Source organism: Podarcis pityusensis, assembly GCF_964106645.2.
Source record: "Podarcis pityusensis genome assembly, chromosome: Z".
Lineage (NCBI taxonomy): Eukaryota > Metazoa > Chordata > Lepidosauria > Squamata > Lacertidae > Podarcis > Podarcis pityusensis.
The window spans coordinates 45,684,424-45,708,438 of NC_138044.1; the positions used below are offsets into that span (position 1 = coordinate 45,684,424).

At 44.3% G+C, this 24,015-nt stretch overlaps 1 protein-coding gene across 4 annotated transcripts in view; it reads left to right on the forward strand.

Annotated features, from left to right (window-relative positions):
- The window catches only part of MCF2 (MCF.2 cell line derived transforming sequence), a 77,596-nt gene that overhangs the window by 32,452 nt on the left and 21,129 nt on the right, over window positions 1-24,015 (forward strand). For 3 of the 4 annotated variants that reach the window (XM_080990060.1, XM_080990063.1, XM_080990062.1), the window contains 16 exons: window positions 1,147-1,300; window positions 3,644-3,764; window positions 4,831-4,945; window positions 5,372-5,491; window positions 5,943-6,134; window positions 7,964-8,155; window positions 8,500-8,671; window positions 11,595-11,683; window positions 13,290-13,378; window positions 13,751-13,817; window positions 15,029-15,144; window positions 15,287-15,356; window positions 17,992-18,084; window positions 20,905-20,997; window positions 22,020-22,145; window positions 23,660-23,881. In XM_080990060.1, coding sequence (XP_080846186.1) covers window positions 1,147-1,300; window positions 3,644-3,764; window positions 4,831-4,945; window positions 5,372-5,491; window positions 5,943-6,134; window positions 7,964-8,155; window positions 8,500-8,671; window positions 11,595-11,683; window positions 13,290-13,378; window positions 13,751-13,817; window positions 15,029-15,144; window positions 15,287-15,356; window positions 17,992-18,084; window positions 20,905-20,997; window positions 22,020-22,145; window positions 23,660-23,881 — 2,031 coding nt within the window. Of the gene's footprint in view, window positions 1-1,146; window positions 1,301-3,639; window positions 3,765-4,830; window positions 4,946-5,371; window positions 5,492-5,942; window positions 6,135-7,963; window positions 8,156-8,499; window positions 8,672-11,594; window positions 11,684-13,289; window positions 13,379-13,750; window positions 13,818-15,028; window positions 15,145-15,286; window positions 15,357-17,991; window positions 18,085-20,904; window positions 20,998-22,019; window positions 22,146-23,659; window positions 23,882-24,015 lie in introns of all 4 variants that reach the window. The other variant, XM_080990061.1, reaches the window with a different exon arrangement.

The following is a 24,015-nucleotide window of genomic DNA, read 5'->3' on the forward strand; positions in this document are numbered from 1 at the left end:
ATGCAATGGGAAGTTCATGAAGTTACCATCCAGGACTCCAGCTCCCACCAGCCTCAGCAAGGGCACTAGTCAGAGATGATGGGAGCTGGAGTCTACTAATATCTGGAGTGCAGCATGTTGGCTACCCATGTAGCTTGGCTACTCTGGCTGCCAGCAGCTTCTCAGGGTCCTGAAGAGAGAAGGGACTTCCCATCATTAGCTACAGTACTAGATCCCTTTTAACTGGAGATCCCTGGGATGTAACCTGGAGTGTTCTGCATGCAAAGTAAATTGCTCTGCCACAGAGCTATGGTGAACCTCAGTCCTTCCAACAACAGCTGAACTAAGTTGTAGGTGTATGTAGGTCCCACTCTATGAACATTCGCTATGTGAAAATTCGCATATCCAAACACAGTACCTGAACTTTGCTATACACACTGCTGATTCAGATATCAGAACAGAGAGCATTTTTTACTTCCTTGTTTGCCTTTCGCTGGTTGGCTGAGGGAGGGAGAGTGATCAGACAAACCAGAGATAAACTTTTCTGGGTTCTCCTGTGGTTTCCTGAGGATTTCTTTGGCTTTTGGGTGGGGTCAAAGTTCCTTGGTCAGGAACACATTAGAATTTACCCTCTAGCAATCAGTGGAATTGCTCACCTAATGAACGATTTCCAGAGAACACATTGTGTTCAATTAGCAGGACATGCTGGTGTACAAAGCTCATCATCTCACCACTTATATACCCAACCAATCACAGCACTTTGCAGGAGAGGGCCTTCTCCTGCAGTACCATATCACCAGGAGGTGCATGTTGTGTGGAAATCACACCTTTAGTGTGGCAGCACCTGCCATTTGGAAGCCTCCTGGTCTGAAAGTCATCATTATGTCTTTGTGCCTACGGAACACCTTGGTTTTCTAAACATCCTTTAAAGTGCAGATTTGTTTTTATCCCAGTCTATACCTGTATTGGACTTGAATTTGTTCTGTATTGGACCTGAATATGTTTTTATTGCCAATGCTTTTTTGTTGTCCATTGCAAATCCATCAGGGGAAGCGATTCCTAAATGGAAATAAGCAACTATATAAATAAATACCTCACTGCTGCTTTTATCAAGCTTAAGCAACAAGCGGCATGCCAAGCTGATTAACAGAAAACTTTCTCCCCCAGGCCATAGAAAGCTTTGCACTAACAGTGAAGGAAATTGCCCAGATGTTGCAATCCTTTGGCATGGAGCTGGCAGAAACAGAGCTCCCAGATGATGCCTACTCAATTGAACGCATCCTGGCACTGCGCACAGAGAAATACTATCAGCTGAAGGCAAGTTGCATCTGAAACTACCTGATCCTGTGAAAAACTTTGGTCACCTCCAGACTCGATAACTGTTTTGCAGGAAGGGTTCAATCCCATACTGGAGATTTAGGCTTGCACAATTAGAGTAAAGCACTGGTGCGGGGGGTGGGAAGCAATTCTAGACTTTTTTTGGGGTGGGACTCAATCGCACACTAGCATAAGGATCTAGGAAGAGCCTGCTGGATCAGGCCAAGGGCCCATCTAGTCCAGCATCCTGTTCTCACAGTGGCCAACCAGATTCCCCCAAGAGAAACCGGAAAGCAGGACCTGAGCATAAGAGCACTCTTCCCTCCCCTGGTTTCCAGCGACTGGTATTCAGAACCATTACTGCCTCTGACCATAGACCAAATTCAGATTGCATTTAGATGTGAAGGGGTTCTGCAACAAACCTAGTTCCCTAGCAGGTGTTGGGCGGGGGGAGCATCATATAATCTCCACACGAGCAACTATTCAATAAACAGGTTGGGATGTCAGGGAGGAAATGACATTTCACTGTCCTGCTTTCCTTTCCTTGCTTTTGCCCCTGTGCTATGGTATATTATTGTCCTGGAATCACTATTTGCTAGCTAAAGGCTGCCATGTTTGATGGGTGGAGGAAGGAAATCCAGTCCATTCATTAAAGCAATTCTTCAGCACAATTATTTTACTCCTGCTCAAACTGATGTACATCTATATTATTAATCCTGCCATTTCGAAGTGATTGGTCGTGATTTCTTAAACTAGGTGTCTCGGCCCTAGCTGTCGTTGCTTGCTTGTTATTTCTACAACTTCAGAAAGGCACATGGTACATACAAAGTTTCATAAGCAAATATTGCATTAACTTCTGTCCCCTTAGACCTTACACTCTGACTACGAGCAAGGAAATCCTAGAATTACAGAGGAGGAAATAGTGTTGCCTGTTCTGACTCTGAACTCTGTATAGAGATCTTGCCTCAACTATAGCATCTCTGACCAGGGACTCAGGGGAGGGGGGAATCGATTCAGTTCTCATTGGAAGGTGAAACTACCTAATTTGCAGTTTCCAAGACAAAACACAACCTTCAAAATCCACAGTTCTCTGGATTTTGCATTGTGGTTCCCCAACCAAGTAATATAGACCAGAATGCACATGTCAGAGTAAAGTATACATATAATTGTATGTATAAAACAGCAAACAAAAAATGTGTTATATTAGGGAAAACGGCTTAACGAAAATGTGTGTATTTGTCCAAACTGCATACAAAAATGTGATTATTATTATTGCACTAAAACTTGGACAGATTTTCAGTTTGCTGCAGAAATGTGAAGAACTGAATTTAAAATTGGGAAAATGAGAAACCGAGAGAAAGTGACAGATTCAGCCATCCCTGTCCCTGACAGATGGCCATTCCAGCTTGTGGCTTCAGTACCTCCAATGAAGGAGAGTCCACCATCTCTCTCAAAGGAGTATTTTCTAAGGTCAAATGGCTCATACCATTGGGAAGGTTTTCCTAATGTTGAGTCTCTTACTACGGGTATTGCTAGACCTGCATCACATCCTGCAGTTGTGGTATGTTTCAGGTACACAACAGAGCAGCCATGATGGATCAAAATGGATGGTGCAGCACCATGTTTGTGTCTCTTCCATAGAAGCTGCTTGGACCTTTGTGCACATATCTGCTTCCTTACATAAGGCTGTTGGAGAGCTTGGCATTATGTGTGGCTTGCCTGTAAAAGCAACCATGATACCCAAACCAAAGTGAGAGCAAACCAGCTCTAGAAGTGTGCCTAAGTTTGCTGTGGGGGGGGGGGGGCTGCTTATACAGCAGGCAGGGTCCCAGTTGCTCATTTCTCCCACTTCCAGGCAGATTATGGCTATTTGTCATCTACGATTTTTGTGGGTCCACTCACACAAACAGTAAAATTGATGGGGAAATACAATGGAAGAGTCCAGCCCCCTGGTCCTGTTGCTGATCAATATAAAACACATAATCAGCTTTTATTAGGTGGTTCTGGTTCTCAATATTTCTAGTTATGCCCTCTAGAACAACAGAGGTCAAATCTGCTCCATCTTCTGCATGGCAGCCTCACCATATATTTGAAAACCATGTCTTCCCTTAGTCTTCTCTTCTGCAAGCTAAATATACCCAGGGACAGGTAAGGTGGGGCAAGGGGCTGATCTGAGCAGGTGCAATTGCAGATGTGGTGTAGATTTGATTCCAGCTGAGGGTTGGGTTCAGAGGGCTCCTTTTGGAATTGTGGTCCTTGACACCTCATTGAGTTGGAAACAGAAGACCACCATGGTGGTTCTGGTGACATATTAATCAGCAGTGCTTATTATACATGTTGCAGGAAGATATTACGGCAGTGACCAAAGAAGGAAACATGCTGCTGTGTAGTTTAGAGGAACCTGACATGGATGAACCTGACAAAGAGGAACCACAGGAGAGATCTGGTGACTGGGAGACTGTCAACCGGTGAGCATGTTGAGCATCATGCACATTTTAAAAGCTGTTGACTAGGATCACTGTCTTGTCCATTGAAAGCATAGAAACATAAGATGAACCCTGTTGGATCATGCCCATGACCCATCTTGTAAAGCATCCTGTTCTCACAGTGGCCAAGCAGATGCCTATTGGGAACCCATAAGAAGGACCAGAGTATAAGAGCACTCTCTGCTCCTGAGGTTTCCTGCAAAACAATGCGTAGGAGAACTTAAGGATAAAGGCTATCAATGACTGCTAGTCACAATGGCTGGGTACTATGGTCCAAGCCCTACCTGGAGATGCTGGGAATTGAACCTAGAACCTTCTGCATGTGGAAGCCCTACCACCAAGCAATAGGTCTTTCCCCCCAAAATACGAACATGAAATTATCTTTATACAGTCCATCTAGCTTAGTGTTGTCTGTGGTGGTTGGAAGATGCTCTTCCATTCCTTTTGGGGAAGAAAGCAGCCGTGTGCCTGGGGTCAGGTAGGTACTCTGTTAGAGTGCATTCCCACCCACCCCCCAGCAATGGCAAAAGTTATGGGGGGCAAGCAGGCAAGCCACCACTTTGGATACAACCTCTTCTTCTCTGTGTGCAATGGAAACATCCTTACCTGTCTTGCACCTGTGCCACCTCTGAATGGGACAGCCTTCTTTTACCTTGGACAAGCTACAATTTGTTCCCTGGTGAAAGGAGGTTGCAACAACACCTAAGGGTTGTTTTCGGGGAGTGGGGGCTTGGCAAAGTACCTTGGTGGATTCTGGAGTTTCCAGTCCTCAGCAGTCCAAATAGGCATTGGGTGGCTGGAGTCCATTTAAATTTCTGACGATGCCACATCAGGGACATCGTGTGAAATCTAAAAGGTGCCTGCTTTTTCCTTTTTCTTTTTAAGGGGTTGAGCTCTTTGTAAAAATGTCTTTTTTTAATGGCTTGGGACCACTTGGTAGAAATGCAGTTGAGGGTTTTTTTATTGTTTTTATTAATGATTTTCTTGGGTTACATAGTACTTTTTTTTTTAATGGATTACTAAATCAGCTCCCTCTTGTGAAAAAAAGGTTGCTTGCACAGTTACATGAAATGGAAATTGCTTTTGATGGATTCTGGGAGAAACATCAGCTGAAGATGGAGCAGTATTTGCAGCTTTGGAAATTCGAGCAACATTTCCAAGAGGTAGGATGAGGTCCCCATCCCATCAGCCTTGGCTAAGAAACTATTGTTGGCATTTTTTAATATTCATTCGACCCACACAGTAGCTTTCAGCTACTGTGTGCTTGAAAGGTATAGAGGACCTTTTCCCCCCGCGAAGGGCCTTTGATCTGCAGGAGATGTCATGGGGGGCGTGGCTCCTTTGATGTGTGGAGCTGGAGCCAGTGGTGGGCAGAAGACCACCCCCACCACCCCCATTCTCTGCTTGCTTAGCTTCAGATGTCTTCCTTGCTCAAATATAACGCAACACTTTCAAGTGAAAACAGAGCAAAGAGGGATGTGTAGACCACACGAGGAGAACACTTCTGTGTTCCCCTTGTGTGCTTTAAATAATATTGTGCCCCTCCTGTTTTTGTTTTTCTTTTTGACAAAATTTCCTCTTCCTTTTAGCTCAGTAAAGCCATTGAATTTTTAATGGAGAAGCAAAGGGAGCTGCCAGATACTGGAGATAATGTCTCTCAAGTAAAACAGATGGTGTTGGATCTGGAAAACTTGAACAAAATGGCACAGGTGAGAGCGCCATCCAGTTGGTGTCAGTGAGGAACAGCCATCCTAACCCACCTAGAGCAGGGATGGGGAGGTGTTCCATGGTGCTGTACTACAGCTTCCAAGACCCCTGACTATTGGCCAGGATGGCTGGATGTGGGGGGCACTCTGACATCTCTTCAGCAGATGACACAAGGGACAAAAGTTGGCAGAGCAACAACTGTAAGCGTTGCCTTTGTGCAGTAGGCTGCTTTCTCTCATATTTTTCTTCCATCCTCACAAGCAAGGGGCATGATCAGAGTTCAAGGACACATTCCAGCCAGGAAAGAACATTCAAAGAGGCTGTGAAGTAGGGACAGTGTGTGACTGGGGAGAGAAGGTGTTGCCTGGAAAGAGCTTTGAGGGCTAGATAAAGAGGCCTCACACAGTCTAGATACATAACTTCTACCCCCTCTTTTATTTGGATGTTACACAGGAGTTGACAGGGAAGGCTCAGGTTGTGATCCTTCATGGGCACCAGTTGGCAACCAACCACCACTACGCCCTCAACTTGATCTGCCAGCAGTGTAATGAGCTGCGGCACCATTCGGATATCTTGCTAGAGGAGATCAAAAGGAAGCACAACCAGCTCCAAAGAACCTTGGACCTTCTCACTTCTCTGCAGCAGGTAATGTCCAGAGGTGGACCTCCAGACACAGTGAATGAATGACAGAGCGTTGCTTTCAGAGTCCAACTGCATGGCAAAGGATGGAGCTGTGCATCTGCTGTGATCCTGCAGGAGGGCAGGATGGGCTACTAGCCACAGAACCCCAGTTTTAATTTACAAGTTTGCAAGTGTGGGAGTGAAACCTTCTCGAAATTAAAGAAGCCAGAGGGAAGGCTAAATAGCATTTCTGAGGCTTCAGTGTCCCACATAGCTCCTTCCTCCTTCCCAGAATAGATAACGTAGAAGAAGATGAAATTATACTATTGCATCATCCTGGATTGTGGAGTTGACTTCTTGTTGGTTCAGGATTCTAATTTTGTAGGCCAGGAGCAGGGAACCTCCAGTCTGGAGCCTAATGTTTGATGTATTACAGTATTTTAATATATTTTTTGGGAAGCCGCCCAGAGTGGCTGGGGAAGCCCAGCCAGATGGGCGGGGTATAAATAATAATAAATTATTATTATTATTATTATTATTATTATTATTATTATTATTATTTAGGTGTCCCTATTTGGCCCAGCCATTCCCATCAATGATACCAGCTGTGGCACAGGCAAAGACATGTCTGGAATGAAAGGGTGTTTTTGTATGTTTGTTTTTGCTGGTACTGCTGATCCTGCACAGCTCTATGGAAAGATCTATGCATGCCACTTTGCGAGCCTTGACAGTTGGCTACTCACTGGGGTGTTCAAAGTGGGATGCCTTTGCCTGCACAGTTGATTTCAAACCACACAGTCTGCCTGTTAAATGTCAAGAGACAGGGGAGATCAGGACCACGGGCCTTGGGGCTTGCAGGGGAAGTGGTAGAAATTGTCAAGATCTGGCCAAGGCAAGGCAGATCAGGACCCTGGACAGGTCTCATAGGAAATTGCAGGCTGAGCTGCAGAAGATGTTGCTCTGCAGTGGACCAGAGGCGTTTAAATGCTGCATTTCCACAGTGAACTCTGTGCCCAAAGCAGCCTGTAATCAATCATCAAAAGCTTTGGGGGGTGGGGGAGAGAAGTCAATTTACAAAACATATTCAATAAATTCAAATTGGACAAAAAATATAAACAATTAGCAAATTCAATATAAGAAAGAAAAATTAGACTTAGAGGTTTATTTTTATTTTTTGGTGTTGTATTTTGGAATTTAATTAACAAATAAGTTCCAATTGCTACTGCAGGTCTTACTGGTCTCCAAGAAGCCTCAGCTCTGCAAGAAACCTCAGGGGGTCTTCTCATGTGGCTAGCTGAGTTATAGCTGGCTCCCTTTTCTGTCCTCCATAGACCAACAACAGCACTTGGGAAATGCTTGGGAATCCTGGAACTTCTGGCTGCTTTTGTAGGTCTTATGGCCTAGCAGTACTCAGACTTACAGACTGGACCTTCTCTTCCACTGCCCCTCCCTTTAAGAGCTCATAGCTGATTCTGCAATTGCATGTCAAAGCATGGCTGTGGAACAGGAAAAGCTATGGAGGAGTCACCCTCACAGAGAACGATAAAAGAGCCGCCTCTTCTGTCTAGGACAGTGTAGGAGGTCTCCTTAATAAGGGTGACCCGTGATTTTCCTGGTACTGGATGCAAAGCACATGATGACAACAATGCAGCAGAATAAGAGGGTTAGGCAGTTGCTGGAGCTGGTTGGAAGAGGACATTGGAGACAATACTTCCACCTTGAATCTCCTCCTGTCCTCTAAGCCTGTTCATAACAGATGGGAGAGGGGAAGTCCACTGCTGCCTACAGACTGCCAGTTGGTCATTACCCTGGGCATGACCACCAACCTGTTCCTACTCATGTTTTTTCACCAGGCCCTGGAGTGCTGCGATGAAGGAGCCTACCTTCTAGCCAACCAGCAGATGGATAAATGCCAGTCTCGAGAAGGTGCCCAGAAAGCTCTCCAAGACATAGAGAATTTCCTTGAGAGTTCTTCGCTGCATTTATATGCTGACCCACAAACTCTGTACTCTGACTTTGAGCCCATCTTAACTCCTGAACTAAAGGTAGGCCCGTGGTAGAGGAATCGCATTCGTGCTGGCCGTGATAGCAAGAGCTCCGCTACACAGTGTGCTAGCCTTGAATCCAACAATCTGAAAATACTGGAGCAGTTAAGCTTGTTGGCCTAGGCTGGGGTTGCCTCCCAGGCTTTACGCCAAAGTGGGTCCCTGACTCTTATGGAGGCTTCCAGATTAGAGCTGATCACTAGCCTGAACTACTAGGAGATCCAATATTGTGTCTCAAACTGACCTCCGCTTCACAGGAGCTGGGCTTGATCAAACACCCGTGATATGTGACAAGCCAATTCTGCAAGATTTGCTTATGGGGTTTTCCTTTTTGGAATCTGCAGGCTCGGATACAAATGGTCCAGATGAAGCTTGAGAATGTGCGGAGCATGTTCGAGAACAGGCAGGCTTGCTTCAAAAAGCTAGCGGACAAACAAGCACGCCCTGTGCAGCTGGTAGCCCCACGGCCAGAAAACCCACCCCGGTCGAAATCTCCTTTGTTTTCCCCCAAACATGGTAACCTGCTTTTAAAGTTTCGTCATTCAGAAATGTTCATTAGGTAACCGTGGGGAAGATGGAATGAGAATGGGCTTGATAATGTCGTAGATTTCTTTGTATGTGTGATCAGAGAGTGAAGCTAACTGTGGAGGGCACCAACGTCTTTTCCTTCTCTTGTCCTCAGAGCTGTTTTGCAAGTGTGTTCTTTAAGTACCCTATAGTGTCTTCAAAAAATAACCCAAACTGATTGTTATTTATATCTCTCGTAGCCTCCACTTAATATAGTATGGAGGGAATCCCTTTTGCAATCTGAATTATTCATCTGTATTGCACTTTTAATATGTGACTGCTTTCTGCCCACTCTTTACATAATGGGAGACATAAGTGTGCAGTGTGATTGCTGGAGAGGAACTTCTGCTTGAAGATTTTAGATGTCTTCTAAAGGAGGACTACTGGGCCGCTGGTGGTGCTGTGGATTAAACCACAGAGCCTAGGGCTTGCCGATCAGAAGGTTGGCGGTACGAATCCCCGCAACGGGGTGAGCTCCCATTGCTCGGTCCCTGCTCCTGTCAACCTAGCAGCCCGAAAGCAGTTCAAAAGCTCCCTCGGCCAGTAAAGCAAGATGAGCGCTGCAACACCAGAGTCGGCCACAACTGGACCTAATGGTCAGGGGTCCCTCTACCTTAAAGGAGGACTACATTCCTCTGGGTGCTCCAACTACAGTACAGTACAGCTCTCAGGCAAAGTGTTTTGGTTTGCAGGTGGCCCTCCAAGGCTGTTCACATGTTACATTCAACGAGTAAACAATCCATGTACACAAATAGTTGAGCTGTACATTTATGCACTTATTCACATGTGACATTCAACGATAACACAGGTAGAATCTAGACACATATAAAAACGTTGCGAAATTGCTTTTTTTAAATAAAAAAAATGTTTTGAAAAATATATTGAATTTGCCCTAAGCTCATCCTCGCCATCTAGTGCCACATTTGTATAATGCACTTAAAACACACCTAAAACATTATATTTGCAGCTGTATAGATGAGTCCACAGTCTGTGTACCTGTGTTTTGATACAGCTAAGCTGTGCAAATCTGCAAGTGTAACACTCTTTCATATAAATAGTTATACATGCATAGACAGCTTTTACCTGTGTTCAGTGTAACATGTGAACAAGACGTTTTGATTTCTGTAATCTCAGACTGTCAGCAGAAATGATCATTTTATTGAACCCCCTGAGAACTGTCATTTGTGCTCAGCAAACCACTGGTTGTCCAGCCCAAACTGGGATTGTGCTATTTATGTATTTGGTATATGCTAATTTAGGGTTTCTCCCAGTTAACATCCTTAGGGATCTCTCACAGAAGTGCTGCCTGTCATTTTAAGAGGTTGTAGGCAGCCGGGCAAATGCAGTTAAAACCCTCTACCTTATTTGGGATTTTTTTTCTGATGATGCTGTCCGACATCAATGAGACCTTGTGGAAGTAGTAATGTTGTAACCATTTTATTTTTGCAACAGCGCAGTTTGAAGATGGGGCAGCTTCTCTTCATATCTGTTTGCATTCTTCTGCGTCTGTTTTTCTCCCAACATCCTTTGCCCATTACTCCATTAAAGGTGCTTCTTCTATCTAACGGATATTCAACACTTATCTATGTCAATAAAATTAGATACTGTTCCTTTTCTTCCTCAGTTGCATCTTCTCCTGGAAAGGATCTCCATCGCCTTTCCTTTGAGGGGCCTTATTTTAGATTCTTTTTAACATAGAAAATATATATGGTTAGATTTTATAGGAAATATGTGTATTAAAGGACTTGGGCTGGGTAGAGTGATATGTGTAGCCTTATCAGTATTTCCACCCTTCCGTTATATCCAGAAATCTTTTCAGTGTGGCCCAGCTGCATTATGAGTTTAAAGCAGTTTTATACCACTCTAAACAGACATCATGGCTATCCTCAAAGAATCCTGGGAATTGTAGTTTTTTAGGAGTGTTAGATAGATGATAGATAGATAGATAGATAGATAGATAGATAGATAGATAGATAGATAGATGTATGTCCTGGGTGTTTTTAAGCTGAAGTTTGGTGTAGAAGTACTTTAAATAAATAAAGTTTTGCATGAATAAATGCTAGCTCCACAACAATATGGTGGCTTGATGGTGCAGGTTTGCGTGGGAAATTTAATTACCCAAGAAATGCCATCAAAGCTGGATATAGCACATTATCTGTTGTTTATTAAAATATTATTAGCCACTCTTATTTTTTTGGGGGGGGCTTTTGGAGTGAAAAGAGGTATATAAATGAATAATGATAATATTAGATCTCAGAGTTATGTACAAATAGTCAAATAGTGGCCAGCTTAACAACAGTCAAGAGTAGTGACATTTAAATAGTCCAAATGTAGCCACTTCAATGGGTCTACTCCGAGTAGGATATAACCCAATGCCCTGTGATCTGCAGATGAATGGTGGTATACAAATTTAATAAAAAATAAAAATGCATCTTGAAGAGGCAGTAAAGCAAAATAGGATGCTTCAGACCTTTTCCTGGTACCTTGTCAGATTATGAATTTTTAACTTTTAATCTCAGATTTTGTTCATTTCAAATTCTGTGTGATTACTTAGTAAAAAAATTCTTTTGTTTCCTAAACGCCATTTATTTATTTTCAAATCTTTTGTTATAATTAATATATATATTAATTATATATAATTAATAATCCCCCCAATAACTTTTTTTCTCTTTTAAAATGTTTCATCCTGTTTGTTAAAACATGTGTGCACACAGGAACACACTCACATCTATTTTGTTTCCAGCATTAACTAACTGAACATATCTACCTTTTAAACAGGTGGTGGAATGTAGTTTAATGTAATTCCTTTGCACAAAAGTAATCTGTAACTTGTAGACTATAATCTGCCTTTCTTCTTTTTCTTATGTCCAAGGTGTAGATTTTAATTCCAGTTTGAAATTCTCATTTGATATCTCACTGCCTGGGAAGAAGACTTCAAGGAAATCTCAAAGTTCCCGCAAGGTAGGTGATTAAAAATGTTTAAGTACAAGTGTGACGTCCACAAAATCAATGTGGAATGGTCCTGTTCCGTGTTCCTACCTGCCATCCAACCAGCCATGCCCTTTTCTAAGGGACTCCATTCCATTCCTCACCAACTTCAGTCTCCCTACTTGCAATAGATGCTGAGCATTCTAAGGACACGGAACATGATCTATCCTTGTTGTGCTTGATTCCTCTCTGTTGTGCATGGTTGGTGCTGTTTTGGCTACATACCATAGTCAAAGGAATGACTTTGAGGGAAATCCTGCATACTATTAACAAAGTGCTCCTCAAACCACATCTTTTCATGCAGCATTGACACTCCTTGTCCAGAACAAGCATAAAAAAACAAGATGGACGGGAGACCACATAGCTAAAATGTGTAAATGGGACAGAAGTTTTATCAGTGCAGTCTTATGCCTACTCACTTGCCCGGTTCAGACGAAATGCCCAAACCAAGCTTTAAATTAGTGCTACATAAACTAACCTGGATAAGCCGTTGGATCATGGCTCATTGATCCTTTGGTATGGCTTGGAGATCGGAAGCATTTTCCTCCGAGTGTAAACTAACCACAGTTTGTTGCTGAATCCAGTCTGGGGTGCGGAAGTTGTTTTAAACTATGGTTTATTTAACAATCTTGGTTCAGAAACCATAGTTTGATCTTCTCTTGTTTCAAAGAGCCGGAGTTTAAGCTAACAATAGCTTAGAGTGGGCTGCTTTAGGCAGTGGTTTGTTTAAATTAGGAAACAGATACTTCTAGCCCTTGAGTCTGTGCTAGGGGAAGAGAGGGGAAGGAGATGAGCAAGCTTACTCAAGCTCATTCATGTAGCACTAAACTTTGGTTTAGGTCACAGAACATGACCAACAAATAGAAGTCAAAGAGGGCTGGGTGGGTAGGGGCTACATTTGTCCCAGGGCTGGAGTTCCCCATCCCTTGCTTACTGTCTAGAATCTGACTCAGGAGAGTCAACAGAAGAAGGGGAAGGAAATAGTGGTGCACAAACCAGGCCATATTCTTTCATCCTGCTACTATTTCCTTCCCCTTCTCCTGCTGACTCTCCTGTGTCAGATTCTAGACAGTAAGCAAGGGATGGGGAACTCCAGCCCTGGGACAAATGTAGCCCCTACCCACCCAGCCCTCTTTGACTCCTATTTGTTGGTCATGCTCTGTGACCTCCTTGTCTACTTTTGCCTAGGTGCAATAAATCCTTGATCAGTAATTATGCTTATTATGTACTTGGAAACCTCTGGCTTTTTACATTGCTGGAATGTTGCATGATGTACAAAGGTGAAAATCACATCTGTTGCTCTGCTCCCCCTTTTTTTTGCCTCTGGCTACACTTTTATTTCTTTTTGCCCCCAGCCGCAGTTGTGTGGCCACCATAAAGTTGTCCTCTGGGGAATGAGGCCCCCATGCTGCAAAAGGTTCCTCTAACAGCGATGTACCCCCACTAGTACATTGCAAAATGCAAGTTCACATTTAGGGCAGCACATGAATCATTTTAAAATAGCAGGCTTCAAGTTGTCACTTCAAAGCTTTTTTTATTATTATTTTTCCTCTTCCTAAAGCATGTTGTTTCCCTCCAGATTGAAGTGATGCACGATTATCAGGAGAAAAGGAATTCGCTGCAGTTCTGCATATCAGAAAGTGAAGACAGTTTAGACATATTAAAAAGGTATTCTTCAGCCCCTTTTTAATCCACCAACTTCTCTGCTAGTCATGCAAACAAACCCTGATTTGTGCTTGGGAAAGTTCTCTGTTCCTTTTACTCAAAGCATTCAAAGAACGACCTTGGCCTGCTGTGATGATTAGGCCTCATCCAAAGCAAAATGTACGCTCCTTCAGTGGGGTGGGGGGTGAGGAATAACCAGGCTTTACTCTCACCCTTTCAAGCACATCTTTGTAACATGAGGAGTAGAATATTTATGTTTTTCTTCCTCCAATAAATTCTTGCACATTTAGAAAGCACATGCTACTGTTTTTTCCCAGCTCTTTGTGGAATTTCTACATGTACCCAACCTTGATTCCCCCCCCCTCTTCATTTTAGCTATGTGATAAACGAGCTTATAGAAACTGAGCGGGTTTACGTTGAAGAGTTGTTCACCATTTTGATGGTAAGTGTGCCTTTGTTTCTTCTTGCTTCATCCTTAGATGTATCTGGGATGCTTATTTTACTTCTGTATCTGACTGCAAGTAAGCTAGATGCTAACAGATGTGCAGGATGAGGAGGAATTCAGTTTTGTGCACGTTTTAGCCTAATTCACACTTCCTGAAGCAATACACAAACCAAAATGCATCTGCCCTTAGAAAGTCAAAGTTCTCTGTATTTGGCAATACAGTTCTCCAACCAAATAATGCGTACAAAAATGTTGATATATGATTTTTTTAAAAAAATGATTTCATATTTGTATTCCAGCAACAATGCTGATCTCAATGCAGCTCACAATAACAATAGCATTAATATTTTCAAGACAATGCTACAATTGTGGTAATCATATTAAAAACAAAATAGCATACAAATAAGGCAAAAACAAATTCATCGAACAATTAATATAATTATATACATTAGGATTAAATATGCAAAAAACGTGTTAGGAGAAAGTTGTGCATGCAAAATTGATGAAAACTGAAATATGCATACAGTGGTACCTCGAGTTAAGTACTTAATTCGTTCCGGAGGTCCGTTCTTAACCTGAAACTGTTCTTACCCTGAAGCACTAATGGGGCCTCCTGCTGCTGCTGCACGGCCAGAGCATGATTTCTGTTCTCATCCTGAAGCAAAGTTCTTAACCCGAGGTACTATTTCTGTGTTAGTCTGTAACCTGAAGCGTATGCAACCTGAAGCGTATGTAACCCGAGGTACCACTGTATTAGACAGTATCACATGCAGAAATAAATTTGTATAATGGGAGAAATGCCCACTAGATGCTGATAAATTTTCATGAGGACTTTTTACTTTAAAAAATAAATAAATGCAAACTGATGTGCAAATCTGGGGAACTGAACTTAATAATGGGAAAGATGTGAAACTGAGCAAAACCAAAATTGACAGATTGATCTATCCCTACTCTCCATTCCAGTTGTAACATTTATTATTCTTATTCACATTCTCCTGTTGAACATGCCACCCAGAGGCGTATTTTTACTGTCATAATACTCTGAAAATACACAAGCCAAACAAACACACCTCTGGGGCTAGTGCACGACTGCAAAGAGATTTTTAGCATTAGGACCAAGAGGTGATGATGCTACTAAACGTGGCCTTTTGGGGTCGGACAATCTGGATGTGTGCCTAATACTGCATTTGGGGTTGTGCTGTCGGCAGGGCTACAGAGCTGAGATGGACAACCCCACCATGGCCTTTCTCTTGCCACCCCCCTTGCAAAACCGCAAAGATGTTCTGTTTGGAAACATGCCAGAGATTTACGACTTTCACAACAAGTAAGACACCGCCAAACCTTTGCATTGTCAGTCTCTCCCCACCTCTACCACCCCATGCCTTTAAAAATGAGTTCTGGAAGCAAACGTGACCCACTCTTCATTCCTACCCTCTCCATCCTCTTCCTCTTTCTTTTTCTTGCAGGATTTTCCTCCACCATCTGGAGAGCTGCGTGGAAGCCCCAGAGAAAGTTGGCTATTGCTTCTTGGAAAGGGTCAGTAGGCATGTTGTTGGAGCTGTGCTCATGATCCTTCTTGCTCCAGATCAGGGGTGGGGAACCTTAGTTCTCCGGGTCTCCCTGTCTGGCCCTCAGAACTCTCCCTAGGCCATGATTCCTGTCCCTACTTAGACACCCTGATTGTTTTTGTCTGGTCTGAATGTGTCCTTAAACCCGGGTAATGCCTCTTACCTGTTTCGGTGGAGGATGGAGAGGGATGGTCTGGTCTAAGAAGTAAGGTAAAGGTAACAGGACCCCTGACCATTAGTCCAGTCGTGGCCGACTCTGGGGTTGCGGCGCTCATCTCACTTTACTGGCCGAGGGAGCCAGCGTACAGCTTCCGGGTCATGTGGCCAGCATGACTAAGCCACTTCTGGCAAATCAGAGCAGTGCACCGAAACGCCATTTACCTTCCCGCTGGAGCGGTACCTATTTATCTACTTGCACTTTGATGTGCTTTCGAACTGCTAGGTTGGCAGGAGCAGGGACCAAGCAACGGGAGCTCACCCCGTCGCGGGGATTCGAACCACCGACCTTCTGATTGGAAAGTCCTAGGCTCTGTGGTTTAACCCACAGTGCCACCCGTGTCCCTGTAAAACCCACATTCTCTGCTCTGCCTGCTTTCGCCTATGGTCCCAAACATCATCAGCCTGTGGCCTTCAGAAGGCTGCCTATGGTCGAAAAACATTCCCCAGCCTTGTAGTATGAAATTTAAGGAAAGCCTGTTTCATGTGTTCAACTTAGACCACTCGTAAAAAAAATTTGTCCCTCCCCTGTTGGTTGGTGAGTGGTAGACAAGGCGGTTGGGTGGGGAGAGATTAGCCCCACCTTGGCCCCACTTCCTCCCACCACCAGCATCCTGCCTCCAACTGGTTGCCCCAAAGGGAATGTAGCTAACCTCAGGAAAAACTTCCCCATTGTTGAGGTAGGCAATAGTGAGCTAGACTGACCCAATGGCCTGGCGCAGCATAAGGCAACTTCCTATGTTGCTGGAACCAACAGCATTACTTTTCTGCTTCCTATTCACTCACTAAACAGGAGCAGCAATGCGTCTCTGTGTGGGGCGGTGCTTTTTGCAGTGTGGGGGCCACATTCCCTTCTGGGGACCCCTTCCAAGGGCCACAGTGGACAAGGTCAGACTCAGAGGCCAAAAAGGATGGATGAGTGTTCATGGGATGCTCTCCCCAGGGAGACTCGCCTGGTGCCTTCATTACTCTGGTTTTATATTTTGCTGGAAGCCACCCAGAGTGGTTGGGGCAGCCCAGTCAGATGGGCAGCATATAAATAATAAATTATTATCATCATTATTAGTATTACTACATATCTTTAGGCATCAGGCAAAAACATTCCTCTTCAGCTAGGTCATTGGCTGATTAAACAATCTATGGCTTTTTCAATTTTGTGTGTGTGTGTGTGTGCGTGTGTTGTTTTCGTTGTCATTATGTTATGCATTTTGTGGTTTTATGTTGTAAACTGCCCTGTAATCTTCAGGAGAAGGGCGGCATTTAAATTTTAATAAATAATAATGATGATAATAATATGCAGTCTTCCCCAGGCCTGAGGTGTCCCACCCCAGTCATACTGCACTGTCCCAGTTTCAAACAAGGATCTTGCCTAGTCCTACCTAGAGATATTAGGATTTGAACCTGGGACCTTTAGCATGCAATGCATGTGCTCTATTTCTATGATCCAGAACAGGTTCCTGCATTGCAGGGGGTTGGACTAGGTGACGCTCGGGATCGCTTCCATCTCTACCATCTGGCCACAGTGATCCATGCGATGGTCATCTCCAGGCTTGACTACTGTAATTCGCTCTACGCGGGGCTGCCCTTGAAGCTGTCCCAGAAACTCCAGCGGGTGCAGAATGCTGCAGCGAGGCTCCTCACGGGGTCCCTGCCATGGGAGCATATTCACCCAGTGCTTTTCCAGCTGCACTGGCTCTCGGTGGAGTACAGGGTCAGGTTTAAGGTGCTGCTTTTGACCTTTAAAGCCCTTCATGGCCTAGGACCCTCGTACCTACGGGACCGCCTCTCCCGGTATGCCCCACGGAGAGCCTCAAGGTCCATAAATAACAACACCCTAGTGGTCCCAGGCCCTAAGGAAGTTAGATTGGCTTCAACCAGAGCCAGGGCCTTTTCAACTCTGGCTCCGGCCTGGTGGAACGCTCTGCCTCATGAGACCAGGGCCCTGCAGGATCTGATTTCTTTCCGCAGGGCCTGTAAGACAGAGTTGTTCCGCCTGGCCTTTGGCTTGGAGCCAATTTGATTCCCTCCCTCCCTCCCTCTCTTTCTTTTTTCTTTTCCTTCTCCTCCTGCAATGAGGCTACATTTTAATATTTTAATGTTCCAATATTTTAATGTTGTATTTTATTTTTGTTTTTAAGTTGTAATCATTCATCTTGTTTTTATTATTGCTTGTGAGCCGCTCTGAGCCCGGCCTTGGATGGGGAGGGCGGGGTATAAATAAAAAATTATTATTATTATTATTACAATTCTGTGGTCAGGTGTATGGCTGTTCCATTTGAATTAGACAGCTACAGGTTCTTTGGCTGTCTGATACAAGTTCCCTGCAATGGATGTACTTAGAATTAAGGGGGTGTTACATATTTATCATTCTTTCCTTCCTCCTGCAGCGGGAAGATTTTCAGATGTACGAGAAATACTGTCAGAATAAGCCGCGATCTGAATACCTGTGGAGGCAGTGTGCAGAAAGCCTCTTCTTCCAGGTATTTTCACATTTTTATGGTGATAGGCGAAAAGCTCACTTGGGCCAGTCATTATCTGGCAAGCTAACCTACCTTGCAGGGGGGCTGTGAGGATAAAATGGGGAGAGGAGAACCATGTATGGCACTCTGAGCTCTCGGAGGAAAGGTTGGGATTGAAATGTAATCATAATCAATCTTTATTATGGTCTAGAGACCCAGCAAATCGTTACAAAGCAATGCACAATTCAGACAGCCTACTTCCAGGTTAAACAAGCATTTTGTTCAGACTTAAAGATAGGGATCATTTGTTCTTGCAACCACCGATAAAAACTTTGCCACTGAAATGAAATAATAAATACGTTTGCAGATATATTTTATTTTTATTGCGCCATCTGCCTGGAAAGAGGAGCAAAGAACTACGGAACTCACTCCCACAGGAGGGCAGTGATGATCACCAACTTGGATGGCTTTAAAGGAGTATTAGACAAATTTGTGGAGGATAAGGCTATCTGTGGCTACTAACCACAATGGCTGTTCTCCACCTCCACAATCAGAGGCAGCAATGCTTTTGGAAACACGTTGCTGCAAACTGCAGGAGGGGAGAGTGCTGCTGCTGTGCTCGGGTCCTGCTTGCAGCTTCTCCTCATTGGCCACTGGTAAGGATGGGGTGCTTGGCTAGATGGGCCATTGGCCTGATTTTTTTCAGGCTTGTCTTATGATGTGGTCCAAGGCCAGCCCACCCATGAGACAGCGCACTCTTTTGTTTGTTTGTTACAATGTTTTTTTTAAATTGGTTTTCACATATTACATTACAATACAGATGTAGCAAAGGCAACACCATTTCTTCCCCATCCCCCCATATATTTACATTTATATTTCCTCAATCCATCATATTATTCTTTTCTCCTTCCTCCCACTTCCCTCTGCCCCCACTCAATTCCTCCACATTATACAATTTACAACAATCTTTGCATTCTAGAATCTTCTCAAATCATCTATATATTCTTATTATCTTTCCTTACTAATTTTTCTTCCATCCAGTACTTCACATTTTAATCTAGGCATATTAGCGTATCTTTTTTTGAGCAATATTTTGCCATATATTCATCAAAACATTTCCACTCCTTTTTATTTTTTTGATTCGACTGATTTCTTATTATAGTGGTTAATTTTGCCAAAATTAAATATTCGTTTAGTTTACAAACCCATTCCTCCTTTGTGGGTATAGTTTGTGACTTCCACCTAGGAGACAGCGTACTCTTAGGAGGGATTGGCTCAGCTACAATCTCTTCCCATTCTGACAAACTGCTTCCTTCTCTGTTCGCGCCAGTTTGCACTTCTCAAGAGCATTGGCTGGGTTCCGGCTCACTCTCAGCCATTCCCTTATCAACCGGCATTCCAAGGGGTGGGGGAGTTGGCACTAGCCAATGCTCATCCTGCCTGGCAGTTGACCCTCTCTGTTCCTGGCTGCTTTCTTCAGCTGGTTGCAAACCGTCACTGGGAGCTGGCTCATTCATGATATTCAACTGCCTAATGCCATCCACATCACCCAGGGGATCGCAGCTGCAAAAGTTAGAAAACAAGAGTTGTTCTGGTGTCTGGAGAGGTCACTTCCTGGTTCGCATAGAGAAGCCATTTTTAACATAGCTCAGCAATGGAAGTGCACAGCTGTACTGAGGCAGCACCATGTGTTGAAATTCTGTGCCCCCTAACAATTTTGTACCTGGGACAACCTTCCCTGTGGCCCCCTCCCATGCTTTGCCACTAGGGAGTGGGGCAGCATTTTGGGGTCCACCTCAGGTGCTGTAATATCTCAGCCCAGCGCTACTGAGGGGACTTGCTTCGACAAACCGGAAATATATCTGTATCCCAAACTGGGCAACAACTTTTTTGCTCATTCATTTTGATAGCTCTAGTTTTGCATCATTTCCATAATGCTGATTGTGAGAGGCGCATTTGGAGGACATAGAAGATTGCAGGCAGCTTATTAATGAGATCCTGGCACGTGGATTAAGAAATCATCTGAAAATACAGCTAGGAACAAATTTATTCATCAGCTGCTTTATACAAGCTTCAGATTTTGCCTCTTTAGCCTACTGTCATCTACTGGGCCTTGTGATAGCTCTCCAGGGGCTGAGGAAGCAGCATTGGGCCCCTCCCAATGACCTGTATGTTCAGCAGTCATCCAGATTAGCTCCTGCAAAAAAACTTAAAGTGTTAAGTTTTGTAAACATTAAAAAATGCAAATCTTAAAAGTAATCAAATCATTGCCAAAAATTATTATAAATTATAAATTAATTATATATATAATTTTGTAATATCACTGTATTCTGAAACCAAAAGTCAATTAAAAAGTGCTATATACACTTCTTGAGCATCCCTGGTAACTATTATATTTTAAACTGGGTGTTAAATTATACACATGAATGCAAAAATATATAAGGCTTGACATTGTCTTTGAGTTTTGCATTCCAATACTTAGCAAACTCCAGTTCTCAATAACTTTAGTGCCCTTCCTTTAATTTCTCTTTCACAATATGAACAACAGTGCTACATACCATAGGTTTTTATACCATCTCAAAATGTCAATGGACTTAACTGATTTCCAATGGCTAGTCTGGCTGCTATGATCATTGCTGTTGCAAATTCCAAATCTTAATCATTTACTCTGCTTATTTTGGTGCTAAGATTACATTGCTACTAATCATTTAATTTATAAACCTCAATGCCTCTTGTTAAAATTTTACACAAGTCCAAAATCATGTACCAAATTTAATAATTTTTTATTTTAAAAGATGACATACGCAATGTGCCACATTTTGCCTTTCTGTTTCGTTGCAGGAATGCCAAAGGAAATTGGAGCATAAGCTTGCGTTGGATTCCTATCTGCTCAAACCTGTGCAACGGTTAACAAAATACCAGCTGCTCCTGAAGGTATTCCTGTCATTGTTCTTAAGAATGGATCTACACCACTTCCATCTTTCAGGAATGCACCCCCTCACAGAATGGTAGATCTGGGAACTGTAGCTCTGTGAGGGGAGTCTCCTAAACTCCCAAGCACTGGGATCCACTTCCACAAGAGGTAGTAAAGGCCAACAAATTAGATGGCTTTAAAATATACTGTATTTTTCACTCTATAAGACGCACCCAACCATAAGATTCACCTAGTTTTTAGAGGAGGAAAACAAGAAAAGCCAGCAAGAGCCGCAGGCACGCTCGGCGTGGCTCTTTAAAGATAGAGCGGCTCTTGCTGGCTTTTCCGGGAGGTGGGAGAAGGGACTGACGGGCTGCCCTCCATCCCTTCTCCCACCTCCCTGAAAAGCCAAAGCAAGCTGCACAGCTATTGCTGAAGCCAGCAGAGCAAGAGCTGCAGAACGGCTCTTGCTCTGCTGGCTTCCCAGCGAAGCGGGATCAGGGATGGAAGGGGCTCTGTAAGGGCTCCCTTCCGTTCCTCCTCCCGCTTCGCTGGGAAGCCAGCAGAACAAGAGGCGCTGCGCAGCTCTCGTTCTGCTGGCTTCAGCAAAAGCTGTGCAGCCTGCATTCACTCCATAAGATGCACACACATTTCCCCTTACTTTTTAGGAGGAAAAAAGTGTGTCTTTTGGAGCAAAAAATACGGCAATTAGGCAGATGCATGTAGGATACAGCTATTGATGATTACTAGTCACAGTGAACATCTGGCCCCTCCGATGTCAGAAGTGTGTGGCTCTGAATACCAGTTGCTGAGTATCACAAGTGAGGAGAGCACTGTTGTTCTCAGGGCATCAGGTTGGCCACCATGAGAACAGGATGCTAGACTAGATGGGCCACTGCTCTGATCCAGCAAGCAGCCTCTTCTGACATTCTTATTGCAGTCAATGCAATGTTTGACATACTTTTATGTGAAGCAGCCCGGAGTGCAGAGAAAATCCTGACTTCAGGATGTTTTCAGAATCCTGACTTTGATGTTTTTTCAGGAGCTGCTGAAATACAGCACAAGTTGTGAAGGCGTCCAGGAGCTCCAAGAGGCACTGGTCGCCATGTTGGATTTGCTGAAGTCAGTCAACGACTCCATGCATCAGATTTCGATAACTGGCTACGATGTAAGTAGACTTTTCTTTGGTTGGGAAGGCATCCGTTGTGCTGTTAAGTGGGAATGGGATGCAGTGGGGCTGTCGGGGCAGGACTTTGGGGGGCAGATGTTGAGGCCCCACTCAGCAGAATGAGCAGAAGGGGCTCCGAATGCAGGAAGACTGGCTTAGTACACGTCCATCTAGATATGCTATAAGTCGCCCAGAGTGACTGGGGAAACATAGCCAGATGGGCAGGGTAATAATAATAATACTAATAATAATAATAATAATAATAATAGAGGAGCAGCCATCTCTGTGATACTATCTGAATAGCACTCTCTCCCCAGTAAGGCCACTGAGTCTAGAATCTAGGAGCAGAGGGGAGGACCTTGCTTTTATGTGGAAGGTCTCAGGTTCAGTTGCGTGTCGAGACCCCGAAGCCACCCCCTTGTTGAGAAATAACACACACAAGGACACAAATATTAAGTTAACGTTATTGGGCAAATTTTGGCCACAACTTTATTGATTACAGAATGTGAGCAGTATTGGCTTAGGCATTGAATGGACCCGACTATATTCCTGCCCATCACACAGGGAGTCCAGTAAGGGTTAACCACCGGTAGAGGGAGCCCCGTCGATGCATACCAACTCAAGTTCCCCCTGGTGTTCCCGTCGGGGTCGTGTCATGGCCCTAAGCCCCGCCCCGGGCTTTGGACACCCCTGGATTCCTTTAACGGAATACCCTTAAGCTTGGATGGGCAGGTGATGGCCACCCCTCCCTTCCCCCATCATAAGGTCAAACAATGCCTAACCGCAACCCTAACAAAGTTGTGACGCTTGCTACGAGGTAGGCAAAAACCAAATGTCCTGTGCCAATTTGCCAAGTGGAAAAATTCCTACCAGGCCCCTCAACGGCAACCAACCAAGGTCCATAGCAAGGTCAAGGAACGAAAACCTGCAAAATAGGGAGGGAGGGCAGGTGATTGAGGAAGTGAGCCAGAGAGGAAGCCCTCCAGCTTGCGCCTCCGTTTTAAATGGTCCCGGCCACACACCCGCAGCCAGCAGATTGGCTGGCCGGTCGCTGATGTGGCCAAGATCCCCTGGGCAATGCGGGACTACATCCCCCGCCCCCAGAGGAGAATGGGTGGTCACGCAGTCTACCACAACTCCTCCCCACGTGGAAGTGGAGAGGATTTCCTGGCAATTCCACATTGGGCTGGGGAAGAACCCTTTGGCTGCAATCCTGGGGTGCAACTCCCTCTTCATGGGCAAGGAGACCATTTTGGCCAAAACACAACCATAAGGGGTATATGATGTCAGGCACAGGGCAGATGAGGACTTGCCTTGGCCAAAAGGGTGTTGGAAAACACCATGGTTCAGCTGATTGGCAGTGCCAGGATAAAGCCCTTTTCAAAGGAATAGGGCAAGGCAGCTCTTTGAAAGGGTCTTCGGAAGGCTTTGTTTTATTTTGTAAATCACTTTTGTGATAAGAAACCCCTGTGTGCATTAAAAACAAGCAAACAAAATACAATTGTTCTTACCAGGGAGACATCGGTGAGCTGGGCAAAGTGCTGATGCAAGGATCTTTCAGTGTATGGACGGGGCACCGGAAAGGTCCCACGAAAATGAAGGACCTGGCCAGATTCAAGCCGATGCAAAGGCACCTCTTCCTCTATGAGAAAGCGCTGGTCTTCTGCAAGAAGAGAGAGGACCACGGCGACAGCCACGACAAAAGCTCCTCGTACAGTTTTAAGCACTTTCTGAAGGTAAGTGGGAGCCTCAAGGAGATTCAGCATTCCACGTTTGGCATTTCATTTGTTGTCAGTTTTTAGCAAAGTGCTTCATCACTGCATCACACACACACAAACACACACACACAGCGCAACATTGTTTTCTCTGG